The sequence below is a fragment of the Prionailurus bengalensis genome, chromosome B1 (assembly GCF_016509475.1).
Source record: "Prionailurus bengalensis isolate Pbe53 chromosome B1, Fcat_Pben_1.1_paternal_pri, whole genome shotgun sequence".
NCBI classification, from domain to species: domain Eukaryota; kingdom Metazoa; phylum Chordata; class Mammalia; order Carnivora; family Felidae; genus Prionailurus; species Prionailurus bengalensis.
This window is the reverse complement of record NC_057344.1, coordinates 132,889,011-132,902,827: the sequence shown is the minus strand read 5'-3', so window position 1 is coordinate 132,902,827 and position 13,817 is coordinate 132,889,011. Positions and strand designations below refer to the sequence as shown.

The 13,817-nt window shown below is 37.8% G+C and overlaps 1 protein-coding gene across 3 annotated transcripts in view; it reads left to right on the top strand.

Annotated features, from left to right (window-relative positions):
- HERC3 (HECT and RLD domain containing E3 ubiquitin protein ligase 3) overlaps window positions 1-13,817 on the top strand; it is a 118,271-nt gene that overhangs the window by 47,073 nt on the left and 57,381 nt on the right. For all 3 annotated transcript variants that reach the window (XM_043572194.1, XM_043572196.1, XM_043572195.1), the window contains exons 4-9: window positions 5,337-5,496; window positions 9,299-9,375; window positions 10,204-10,425; window positions 11,596-11,687; window positions 12,440-12,570; window positions 13,154-13,314. In XM_043572194.1, coding sequence (XP_043428129.1) covers window positions 5,337-5,496; window positions 9,299-9,375; window positions 10,204-10,425; window positions 11,596-11,687; window positions 12,440-12,570; window positions 13,154-13,314 — 843 coding nt within the window. The remainder of the gene's footprint in view (window positions 1-5,336; window positions 5,497-9,298; window positions 9,376-10,203; window positions 10,426-11,595; window positions 11,688-12,439; window positions 12,571-13,153; window positions 13,315-13,817) is intronic.

Here is a 13,817-nt window from a genome sequence, read left to right as displayed (position 1 = left end):
TTGACACGAGATTTTTAATTATGTAAATTACATGTATTTGGTTATTGTGGTTGTGTATAACATGATTACTTTTATTTCCTATAAAACGTTTTATGGTGTTTCATGAAGTTAATGATTTCTTTTTATTTTTTTTTCTTTTGCATAGTAACCTCTTTATTCTCTGAAATAACTGTAAAACCATAACAATATAAAATTCATCAGATTGTATTTCATTTTTCACCTTAGAGGCATTCCTTCAACTTTGCTTCATAGGCCTGCTACAGAGTGTTTTGGAAATGTTTTTCACCTCTTCTTGTGTAAGATTTTTGTTTCCTGGGTCCTGTATTTTCCTTTGTTTTGGAGGCATGATCTTATGGTAACTTTCTGAGAAAGGCAGCATCTGACATAAAATATTTTGAGAGCCTTACATGCCTGAAAATTATTCTTTTTCCCCCCTCTCCTCACATTTGATTCATGGTTGGTTAGATACAGAATTCTCAGTTGGAAGTCCTTTTCCTTCAGAATTGTGAAGGCATTGCTCCATTGTCTTCTAGTTTTCAGTATTGCTTCTGAGAAGTCTGATGCTGTTCTGATCCTTGTTCTATTGTATTTAAACTGTTTTCTTCTCTAGAAACTTTAGAGTCTGTTTTGGTGTTCTCAAATTTCAAGATGAAATGCTCTGAAGTAGGTCTATCATCAGTCATTATTCTGAGTCCTTCATAGGTCCGTTCAATATGAAACTTAAGTCCTTCAGTTATGAGAACTTTTCTTGTGTTTCTTCTTTGAAATATTTTACCTTGTGTTTTTCTCATACTCTTTTTGGAGTTCTTATTTTTCTGTTATTGGACCTCTTGGAATAATCCCCTCATTTATTTTTTCCTCCCTCTGTTTTGCTCTTTGCCTTTTTGTTCTGTTTTGTAGAAAATTTCTTCAATTTCAGTTTGCCATCCTGCTTTTGAAGGCTTTTTCTTAAGATTTTACTTTATTTTAATTTATGTTTATTTTTTTAGAGAGAGACAGAACACAAGTTGGGGAGAGGGGCAGAAAGAGAAAGAGAATCTCAGGCAGGCTCCACACTGATGGTAGGGCTCGGTCCCATGACCCTGGGATCATAACCTGAACCAAAATCAAGAGTCAGAGACACTCAACCAACTGAGTCACCCAGGCGCCCCTCTTAAGATTTTATTTTTAAGAAAGAATGCTGAATTTTGTCAAATGCTTTTCTGCATTGACTGACAGGATCATATGGTTCTTTTCTTTTATTGATGTGATGTATCACATTGATTTGTGAATGTTGAACCCGCCCTGCAGCCCAGGAATGAATCCCACTTGATCGTGGTGAATAATTCTTTTTATATGCTGTTGAATTCGATTTTGCTAGTCTCTTGTTGAGAATTTTTGCATCCATATTCATCAGGGATATTGGCCTGTAGTTCTCTTTTTTTGCTGGGTCTCTGTCTGGTTTGGGAATCAAAGTAATCCTGGCTTCATAGAATGAGTCTGGAAGTTTTCCTTCCCTTTTCTATTTTTTGGAACAGCTTGAGAAGGATAGGTATTATCTCTGCTTTAAATGTCTGGTAGAATTCCCCAGGGAAGCCATCTGGTTCTGGACTCTTATTTGTTGGGAGATTTTTGATAACTGATTCAGTTTCTTCACTGGTTATGGATCTGTTCAAGTTTTCTATTTCTTCCCATTTGAGTTTTAGAAGTGTGTGGGTGTTTAGGAATTTGTCCATTTCTTCCAGGTTGTCCAGTTTGTTGGCATATAATTTTTCATAGTATTCCCTGATAATTGCTTGTATTTCTGAGGGATTGGTGGTGATAATTCCATTTTCATTCATGATTTTATCTATTCGGGTCATCTCTCTTTTCTTTTTGAAAAGCCTGGCTAGAGGTTTATCAATTTTGTTTATTTTTTCAAAAAAACAACTCTTGGTTTCATTGACCTGCTCTACTGTTTTTTTTAGATTCTGTATTGTTTATTTCTGCCCTGATCTTTATTATTTCTCTTCTTCTGCTGGGTTTGGGGTGTCTTTGCTGTTCTGCTTCTATTTCCTTTAGGTGTGCTGTTAAATTTTGTATTTGGGATTTTTCTTGTTTCTTGAGATAGGCCTGGATTGCAATGTATTTTCCTCTCAGGACTGCCTTTGCTGCATCCCAAAGGGTTTGGATTGTTGTATTTTCATTTTCGTTTGTTTCCATATATTTTTTAATTTCTTCTCTAATTGCCTGGTTGACCCATTCATTCTTTGGTAGGGTATTCTTTAACCTCCATGCTTTTGGAGGTTTTCCAGACTTTTTCCTGTGGTTGATTTCAAGTTTCATAGCATTGTGTGTCTATAAGTGTGCATGGTATGATCTCAATTTTTGTGTACTTATGAAGGGCTGTTTTGTGACCCAGCATGTGATCTATCTTGGAGAACGTTCCATGTGCACTCGAGAAGAAAGTATACTCCATTGCTTTGGGATGCAGAGTTCTAAATATATCTGTTAAGTCCATCTGATCCAATGTATCATTCAGGGCCCTTGTTTCTTTATTGACCGTGTGACTAGATGATCTATCCATTTCTGTAAGTGGAGTGTTAAAGTCCCCTGCAATTACCACATTCTTATCCATAAGGTTGCTTATGTTTGTGAGTAATTGTTTTGTATATTTGGGGGCTCCCATATTCGGTACATAGACATTTCCTGATGGATAAACCCTGCAATTATTATATAATGCCCTTCTTTATCTCTTGTTACAGCCTTTAAAGTCTAGTTTGTCTAAGTATGGCTACTCCAGCTTTATTTTGATTTCCAGTAGCATGATAGATAGTTCTCCATCCCTTCACTTTCAATATGAAGGTGTCCTCAGGTCTAAAGTGAGTCTCTTGTAGACAGCAAATAGATGGGTCTTGTTTTTTTTTTTTTTTATCCATTCTGATACCCTGTGTCTTTTGGTTGGAGCATTTAGTCCATTTACATTCAGTGTTATTATTGAAAGATATGGGTTTAGAGTCATTGTGATGTCTGTAGGTTTCAAAGCTGTAATCATCAAGACAGCATCGTATTGGCACAAAAACAGACACAGAGACCATTGGAATAGAGTAGAGACTCCAGAATTGGACCCACAGAAGTATGGCCAACTAATCTTTGACAAAGCAGGAAAGAATATCCAATGGAAAAAAGACAGTCTCTTTAACAAATGGTGCTGGGAGAACTGGACAGCAACATGCAGAAGAATGAAACTAGACCACTTTCTCACACCATTCACAAAAATAAACTCAAAATGGATGAAGGACCTGAATGTGAGACAGGAAACTATCAAAACCCTAGAGGAGAAAGCAGGAAAAAACCTCTCTGACCTCAGCCACAGCAATTTCTTACTTGACACATCTCCAAAGGCAAGGGAATTAAAAGCAAAAATGAACTACTGGGACCTCATGAAGATAAAAAGCTTCTGCACTGCAAAGGAAACAATCAACAAAACTAAAAGGCAACCAACGGAATGGGAAAAGATATTTGCAAATGACATATCCGACAAAGGGCTAGTATCCAAAATCTAGAAAGAGCTCACCAAACTCCACACCCGAAAAACAAATAACCCAGTGAAGAAATGGGCAGAAAACATGAATAGACACTTCTCTAAAGAAGACATCCGGATGGCCAACACGCACATGAAAAGATGTTCAACGTCGCTCCTCATCAGGGAAATACAAATCAAAACCACACTGAAATACCACCTCACACCAGTTAGAGTGGCTAAAATGAACAAATCAGGAGACCATAGATGCTGGCAAGGATGTGGAGAAACGGGAACCCTCTTGCACTGTTGGTGGGAATGCAAACTGGTGCAGCCGCTCTGGAAAGCAGTGTGGAGGTTCCTCAGAAAATTAAAAATAGACCTACCCTATGACCCAGCAATAGCACTGCTAGGAATTTATCCAAGGGATACAGGAGTACTGATGCATAGGGGCACTTGTACCCCAATGTTTATAGCAGCACTCTCAACAATAGCCCAAATTATGGAAACAGCCTAAATGTCCATCAACTGATGAATGGATAAAGAAATTGTGGTTTATATACACAATGGAATACTACTTGGCAATGAGAAAGAATGAAATCTGGCCATTTGTAGCAACGTGGATGGAACTGGAGAGTGTTATGCTAAGTGAAATAAGTCATAGAGAGAAAGACAGATACCATATGTTTTCACTCTTATGTGGATCCTGAGAAACTTAACAGAAGACCATGGGGGACGGGGAAGAAAAAAAAAAGTTAGGGAGAGAGCCAAACCACAAGAGACTCTTAAAAACTGAGAATAAACTGAGGGTTGATGGAGTTTGAGGGGAGGGGAGGGTGGGTGATGGGCATTGAGGAGGGCATCTGTTGGGATGAGCACTGGGTGTTATATGGAAACCAATTTGACAGTAAATTTCATATTAAAAAAAAAGATTTTATTTTTAAGTGATCTCTACACCCAATGTGAGGCTTGAGCCCACAACCCCAAATGAACCAGCCAGGTACCCCAACGGCTTTTTTCTTTAAATTTTTGCTGCTGTATTTTCATTTTCTAAGATGATTTTGTTTCTCAGATGTTTCAGTGGTCCTTATCTTCTTTTATTTCTCTGACAACATAAATTTTTTTCTGCTCCCAGCTTGGTCTTTATCTTCACAGTTCATTTTCTTCTGTTTGTTTTGCTCTTTTCTTTCATGTTAGCATTTTCCTCACATGTGATAATCCTGGGCCAGCCTTTTATATTTAAAAGTAAGGTACTAAAATGCGAGTGGAGCTGTGGGCAAGGCTTGTTAACTAGCAGGAAGCTGGACATTTCACTGGGGACCCACAGATGTCAGTGTCTGTGGATCTTCTCTTTTGGGCCTGTTTTCTCAGGGAAATCCTCTTTTTTATTACCTACGTATGTATGAGACTGTCCCTGAACTGTGGGGAGAAAGGTGCTTCCTCTGTTAGGGAGGGAGGGCTCTGGGAGGGAGGTTCTTATTGTTCCCAGGCAGAATTTCACTCATTGCCACTGCTTTTAGTCATCTGTCTCATTCCCACTCACATTTGGGCCTCTCTTGTTCACTCTCTGCAAATAGTAAACCTTCGGACTTCTCGCTGGAGGGAAGCACCAGGCACAAGAGAAGACATCTGGGATATGTGTTGCTGATGCATGCATACGTGCTACCCAGTGTAGCTGGGATCTAAATTGATTTCTTTAGAAACATATAAAATTTATAATCTCGATAAATATATCAATTTAGTAGTTCTTTCTGAAAACAAAACTGCCTAGGAGGATCATTCTGAAGAAATTCTGAAGAAAATTCTGTGTGATTTCTAGGCTATACATTTTCCTCCTTGGTTTGGTCTCTTTCAGAGCAAATTGGAGCTTTGGCAGATCAGCACATTGTCCATGTGGCATGTGGTGAGTCCCACAGTCTGGCCCTCAGTGACCGGGGCCAGCTGTTTTCGTGGGGTGCAGGGAGTGATGGTCAACTGGGACTCATGACTACTGAGGATTCGGTGGCAGTGCCCAGGTAAGAATGTCATGGACAGGAATCTGACTTGTCAGATATCAGTTTTATAAATTCTGTTTCTTGCTGTTGCTTTGTTAGACTCTTTGTTTTTGATTCTACTTTATTTAATTGCTATTCTTTTTTGGTGCCACTGCTGTGCCTTATACTTTATAGCATGTATCACAAAAATTGTAATTATTTATAGAAATGTCTATCTCCAGTTAAAAAAATGTGAGTTGTTCAAGAATTGTACTTTATTTATTCTAGTAACGTAGTTGCTAGCATAGTATTTGAAACTCAATAAATGTTTGAATAAATCATCTTTTCACTTGCTGGACTTAGTAACCTTTAATTTAAAATTGTAAGCCTAAATCAATTACTCAGTTAAGGACTTTAAACTACAATCAAAAGGTTGACCCACTACTCTAAAAATAAGCCATTATGAGCATTATGAGCAGCTAAAATAGCATACAGAAGTTTTTTTTTAACACAAAAATATTAATCATTCATTTTGAGTCTCAGATATTTACTTAAATTCTGAATCTTAGATGGTTTAATTAAGTATCCATCAGATGCTTCACCACTAAGTAAATATTCAAAATAATGAAATTACTTCCAGGTGAACTTCTTAGGGGTAGAGTCTCAGTTTTTCAAGAGTTCTTGATGATTAAAGAGGCCACCAGTTTATTTCCTTCATTTACTTCCTGTTTTTTTTTTTTATATTACAAATATATATAGCATCCCCCTACAAGAGTACTTGTCATATTCTCTGTAACTGTTTTTTTTAGTGACTATCTGTTGTACAAAGCTGGGAGCTCTTGATGGCATGAGACCTAGATTATTCATTTTAGCATCACTGTTGTTAAGGGTGCCCAGCACATGTGCTGCTTATTGCAAATCTGTTTAATAAACAACCTCTCCTTCCCTGCCCAGTTATTGTCCCCTTTAGAGAACCAAATACTCTTCTTCCTCTTCCTTTTTGCCCTTCTTCGATTTATGTCTCTTTAATCAAAAGCTGTTTTAAGGAAAAGAGGAACATGAAGAGTGATTTGATTCCCTTCCTGATTTAGAACAGCTAATATCTTGGATTTATTTTTTCCAAAAATTAGTTTAATTTGGGGGGAGAGAGTGGCAATAAAAAAAGGGTGCTATATATATTTTAATGAGACTGTGTGATAATTAGGGAAAAGATTTATAACATAAATGACAAAAATATTTCACTTGTTGATTACCAAAGACTCAAAGGTTTTTAGTGGCATTTCATTTCTAAAAGTGAAGTAACTTGTGTTATAGGAACGATTTAATTTTTGTTAGTCATATCTAAATTATGGATGACTTCTGAGGCCTTGTTTTGTATATAATTTTATATTTTAACTTAGTTGAAATAAATTTGTTATTTCATATCCTAGCATTGTGGAAAGTAACATAGCTTTGAACTCAAACAGCTTCAGATTCTATCCTAATACAGGTTTTATTATTTATTAAGTGGGTGACCTTGAACAAACTGTTTAATTTATCTAAACCTCGATTTCTTAACTTAAAAGTGGTATTATGTATTGTGTGCCTTTAAGAAGTTACTGGGAGGATAGAATGAGATGCGTAGGTAAAACATACTATGTGCTTGCATTCTTTATATATCCCTCCTCTCCACCTCAAGGCTATAATTTCTCTGTTGTTTATCTTTGTCCTTTTGATCTGCTTCCTTTCTATGTGATTATGAAGGTTGTGATAAGAATAATGGTTGACCCATGAAGGGAGAATCATAGGGAATTTGAGTGGAAACTGGCCAAGGAAAAAAGGACTCTTACTGCATAAAATTTCTGAAACATTGGTCCCTTAGGTAGTAATACATTTTCCAGTTTTAAAAAGTAGTGGGGTTCTACATGCTATTGATACATGTAACAACTTGGATGAATGTCCAGGGAATTATTCTGAGAGGGAAAAAGAGCCAATCCCAAAAGTTTACCTACTGAATGCTTTTATTTATATAACATTCTTGAAATGAAAGAATTTTGGAAATGGAAGATAGATTAGTGGTTGTCAAGGGCTAGGATAGGGGAGGGGAGCAGTGGTTATAAAAGTATAACATGAAGAATCCTCATGATGTTTGAACCATTCAGTATCTTGATTGTGGTGGTGGATACATGAACCTATACAGGTAATAAAATTAATACACAGAATTGAGTATAAATAAAGCTAGGGAAATAGGAGTAATATTTGTAGATTTTATTAATATTAGTATCCTGGTTATGATTTTTATACTGTGGATTCACAAAATGTCACCACTAGTGGAAACTGGACAGAGTATACATGTGATCTCTCTGTACTATTTTTTTTAATTTACTTATTATTTTTATTTGTCAACTTTTTATTTAAATTCTAGGTAGTTAACACGTAGTGTAATATTTCTATATTATTTCCTATAACTGTATGTGAATCTACAATTATCTCAATAAAAAATAGTTGGGTTCTATTTGGTGCTAAATGCATGTGTGAACTCTGTTATATAAACTTTTTGTATGTGAGAAAATAAAACATTAACAAAAGCAATATATCCTTGCCACTCTAAATAATTTCCTCCCCACTGGGCATCTATATTCTAAGACACCCCTCTCCCGAGGGCATGTCCATCTGACTCTTTTGTTCCATTGGCATAGACTTAATGCAGAGGAACATGGCAACTTGCAAGCTGTTACAATAGGGAACAGGAGATATTCCCAGGTGCCCAATTCTGTGGGGCAGCACCAGGCACGTTGCATGGAGTTTTTTCATTTATTTTTTTACCACAACCTGTAAAATAAGTACTGTTCTTGTCCCTGTCTTTCACATGAGCAAGCAGAGGAGCAAGATTTGAAATGTATTCATATGATTTTCCTCTTTATCATCCTAGGGAATTTGGGTTTTGCCCTTATTTTTTAAAAATCGTGGTAAACAAAAATTGTAAAATACACCAAACATAAAATTTTCCATCTTAACCATTTTTAAGTGTGTAGTGCAGTAAGTAATGTTAAGTATACTTACATAGTTATATGAACAGTCTCCATAAATTGTAAAAACCTATCTTGCAAAAATTGAACTCTACCCATTAAACAGCAACTCCCTGTTTCTCATCATCAGACTTGATTTGTATGAATTTGAGTACTCTTGATATCTCTCATAAGTGTATTCATAAGTTATTTGCCTTTTGTTATTGGATAATTTCACTTAGCATAATGTCTTCTAGTTTCACCCATACTGCAGCATATGTCAGAGTTTCCATTTTTTCGAAGGCTCATTAATATCCCATTGTATGAATATATGACATTTTGTTTTTCCACTCATCTATTGATGGACACTTGAGTTGCTTCTACCTTTTGGCCATTGTGAATAATGCTGTTCTGAACATGGGTCTACAAGTATCTCTTTGGGACCCTGCTTTCAATTCTTCTAGGTATGTACCCAGAAGTGGGATTGCTGGATCATGGCATTGCCCTCATTTTGAAAACCATTTAGACACCAGCCATATTCCTGGGCATCTCTGTTCCATAACTTACTCCATTTGCCCCTCAATTGGAGATGAGAAAGTGGGAATTAACAGAGTTATGGTAGTCAGGTTAAGTGCAGACATGTTTTTTATTTTGTTTCGTTTTGTTTTTTAACAGTAGCTGCCTAACAGTAACTCCTAACCTAGGAGGTTGGTGAAAGAACTAGTAGAATTATATCATGTAAGATCATGTATTTGATTTTTAAAAGTCTTCTAGGAAAGATGTTATTGATTACAACTGTTGGGAATATTCCTGATCATTGTGCATGCCTCTTAAGAGGAAAACCTTTTCTGTTTCAGGTTAATACAAAAACTGAACCAGCAGACGATATTACAAGTTTCCTGTGGCAACTGGCATTGCTTGGCTCTTGCAGCTGGTAATGTAACATTGAAATATTATGCTAACATTATGTTAATTTGGGAAACATTTCTATTTGCATATATAGGTGATGTTATCTTACCGGACACCTTTAACTAACTGGTTAGGGTCTGTGCAGTGCTGTTGGACAGTGGCATTTCTCAGACAGCCTTTGTGCAGCTTTTCTCAGAGTGTGGACAATGAAGAAGGTGGTCATCAGTGCTCTCAGGGGAGGATGAGTAGGAGGAAGGACCCAACCTCAGTGCTCTTGAACATACAGAAGATTGTTTTTTTGTAGCTACAGTCAAGCTACATTCTACTATCAAGCTTCTAAATAAGTGAAAAAGAAGGTGTTAGAGAAACCTAAGCCAGCAAATAATAATGCATTCCATGTTAGAATAAATTTGAGGGGAAGTTGGTACCAACATGTGCTTGATCCTCTGTGAGATAGTCCAGGTAGAAGCTGGACCTTATGAGCCCTGGGTTTCATGATCTTGGTGTAGATAGAACTAGTTAGCTTGTTTAGTGGATCTAAGCCTGATAACTGGCCTATTCAAAACTGAATTGACGTAAACATTTAATTTTTTCTTTGCGTAAATGTTCATAGCTTTCAAAGGGCAGTAAGACTCAGTTTATCTCTCTGTTGTCATGACAAGTGGGAGTTTTGGTTTTGGCAGTCTTAATAGTATGAAGTGTCTGTCCCTTGCTCTCAGGAGAGTTTGGTGCATTGAAGGGGAGCAACTAACAAATGACTCTGCTGGGCAACTATGTTGTTCTAATGAGGTTATTTTTGTGAATGGAACTTGTATCATTTCTCATAATACTAGTTATCCTGTTTTTATTTCAGATGGTCAGTTCTTCACCTGGGGAAAGAATAGCCATGGGCAGCTGGGCCTGGGGAAGGAGTTCCCCTCCCAGGCTAGCCCACAGAGGGTGAGGTCCCTGGAGGGCATCCCCCTGGCTCAGGTGGCTGCAGGAGGAGCTCATAGCTTTGCCCTGTCTCTCTCAGGAGCAGTTTTTGGCTGGGGGATGAATAATGCAGGGCAGCTAGGGCTCAGTGATGAAGAAGGTAAGCAAACTCTTTATATGTATCTCTCTTTTTTTTTTTTTTTTTCCAAGCCCAGCTTATTTGTTTAACACATGCTTCTTGAGAGTCTGCTATGTGCTGGACCCATGTTGGGTACTAAGGGTGCAACAGTGAACAAGAAAGATAATACCTTTGGCTTAGTGGAGATTGCATGCTAGTGGGCAGAAGTAAACAACAGACCAGTAAATATATAGTATGTCAGAGGGTTTGAGAGAAGAGTTAACCTGTTTTACATAAGGCTTCCTGGGAGGGTCTGCTTGATAAGATATTTGAGCAGACAGAGCCCTGCAGTCAAAGGGAACAGGGTGTATAGAGGCTGTGATGTGGGAAGATAGATGGTGTGCTCGAGTGAAATGAGAGGGGAGAAGAGTAGCAGAGCTGGAGATCAGAGACGCAGTATAGGCCCAGTGACGCAGGGCCCTATAAGGCAAAGGAAAGATTTTGGCTTCCCTCAGTGAAAGGGGAAGACACTGGAGGTTTTGAGAAGAGTGATCTAATTTCACTTTGGCTATCACGGGTCCAGGGGAGGCTAGAAGACCAGTTTGGAGACAGTGGGAATAAAGTTGGATTTTAATATACTTTGAAGGCGGAGCCAGTTGGTTTTGCACATTGTTGGGTGTGTGGTTTGAAATAAAAAGAGAACTAGAAAGATAAAGGTACCATTTATGGAATGAGGAAAACTGTGTGTGCGTGCGCGCATGTGCATGTGTGTGTGTGTGTGTGTGTGTGGTGCATGCGGTGAGAGTGGGCAGAGTTGGAAAGTGTGGGGAAACCATGAGTTAGGTTTTAGATGTATTAAAAATGAGATGTCTGGGTGACTCAGTCAAGTGTTAGACTCTTGATTTCGGCTCAGGTCATGATCTCATGGTTCTTGAGATCAAGCCTCACATCGCGGGCTTCATGCTGGTAGTGCAGAGCCTGCTTGAGATTCTCTCTCTCTCCCTCTTTCTCTCTGCCCCTTATCCCCTCAAAAATAAATAACCCTAAAAAAACATGGTATCTGCTAGACATTCTAGTGGACGTGTAGGCAGAAAGGAGAATATGTGAGTCAGGAATCCAGGGGGACCCAAAATTCATGTCAAGATAGCTGTGTTTGATATTTCATCTCAAAGACAAAATGGTAGTGACATTCTGATTTTTCTCTTATTTTAGATCGAGAGTCTCCTTGCCATGTGAAACTCTTACGAACCCAAAAAGTTGTCTATATTAGTTGTGGAGAAGAACACACAGCAGTCCTCACAAAAGTAAGGGACTCAGAGTGTTCTGGTTTGTTCTGTGATGCTTTCTTTGGTGCTAGATATGACACAGATGATTATTATTACTTGATTATTTTTGATAGCATTTTTTAGCATAGTGATGGTGTTTAAAAATAGTTCAATATAATCTTAAAATATATAGCAACATTTTTTGTTCCTGTAAAACAATTAAATATGTGAAAAATAAAGAGCAATGTACTTAATGTTTTAAAATTATCAACTTATTTCTTCTAAAACAGTTATATCTAGAGAGAATGAAAATGTATTTTTACATTGAACAAATACTGTTATAGATTCACTTTAGTAAAATGTGTTAGCATTTATTCAAGTACAGCAGGGAATAAAGTAGCTCACTCACCAAGGAGTTTGTGGAGCATTTAATTTATTATGTACGAATGATTGTGCAAAATCATGCCATGTCATCTACCTCTGTTTCTCCTTATTTTGTTTGCTTCCGAACACATCATTATACTTTTAAACAACTTTCGAAATTTAAAGATGGCGCCTATTCCCTTGAGCAGTGCTGTCTTTGTTCCATAAAGATATAGTTTTAATTTCCTTTATTATTATTATTTTTTATTTAATGAACATACTAAAGATGTGATTTGGATGAAGGATCATGTGAGTGTAGTGTTCTTGTACAGACTGCTGTGATAAGAATTTTGCATACAGAGATTTTTAGAGGAGTGTACTCAAACTCAGAGATACAGTGTGGTCATGTGGTATTTGTCCCTTGTTAGAGTGGAGGTGTGTTTACCTTTGGTGCTGGTTCCTGTGGGCAACTTGGACATGATTCCATGAACGATGAGGTTAATCCAAGAAGAGTTCTGGAGCTGATGGGCAGTGAAGTAACGCAGATTGCTTGTGGCCGGTGAGTGCTCCTCAGAGCTTCCTAGTGTCTATTAAGACCCAGAAATGAATTTTGTCTTTGTCGTGACCAAGCATATGGATCAGTATCTTAAGAGATCTTAACTGCATACACACCTATGGGGAAAGTTTGGAGAGAGTCTAATCTGAGCTGTGTGTGACAAGGATGGGTTTGAGATGAGTGGATCAAGTTGGGGACATTAGGTTTCTTCTGGGATAAAGACTGGTAGGATAGGGGGGAAGACATGAAGAAAGGAAAGTGAGAAAGCCTCAAAGAACTTCTTGGAAATTTTGCCTGGTCCACCCTGCTTCTTCTCTGTCATCCCACAGGCCAAATACAGCAGGCCGTGCAGCCTTTTCTAAGTCTTGCCCATCCTTCTTGTTGCCTAGAGTCTCAGAGAAGGGCAGCATTATGGAGAGCCAGCTGCTGCTTGCTTGCAAACAGTCACATGTAAATGTGGGGTAGGATTTCTTAGGGGCATCCCTAGGTATTGCTGTGCTCATATATGGTGGTTAAAAGAGTCTGAGTGTTTATCCCTATTAGTAGAAACTATGCTGGTAAGTTATTTTAAATTATTTTTCCCCAGACAACACACTCTAGCCTTCGTGCCTTCTTCTGGACTCATCTATGCATTCGGTTGTGGAGCAAGAGGTCAATTGGGAACAGGACACACTTGTAACGTTAAGTGCCCATCCCCTGTGAAAGGTTACTGGGCTGCCCATAGTGGCCAGCTTTCAGCCAGAGCTGGTAAGAGTGATTTTCATTGGAATTTAATGGTATTTTAAGTGATAAAAAATTTTTATAGAACACATATCTGTTTTTTACCTTGAAGTCTTTTGGAGGAAATAAATATGAGATATATTCTTTTAACATTGATCAACAAATACTTGAGTAGTTACTATGCATGAGGCCTTATAATTAAGATCCTAGAGATCTCGATTGAGATCAAGCAAAAAATGTTACTTTGGCCCTAAAGACCTTGGTGGTGGTGTATAAATTTTATTTATTATCATTACTGATAATGAAAGTTAATGCTTATTGAATGCTTAACCAAGCTCCATTACTTAAGCTAAGCACCAAAAACAACCTTAAGAATTGGTGGTTATGATTCCTATGTTGGAGATGAGGAAATTGAGTCTTAAGGAGGTTAAGTAACTTGCCCAAGATTACATAGATTCTGGGGACAGGAATTAAACCCAGGTCTGCCTCATTCTAAAGCCTGTGCTCTTTATGCTTGTGCTGTGTTACCT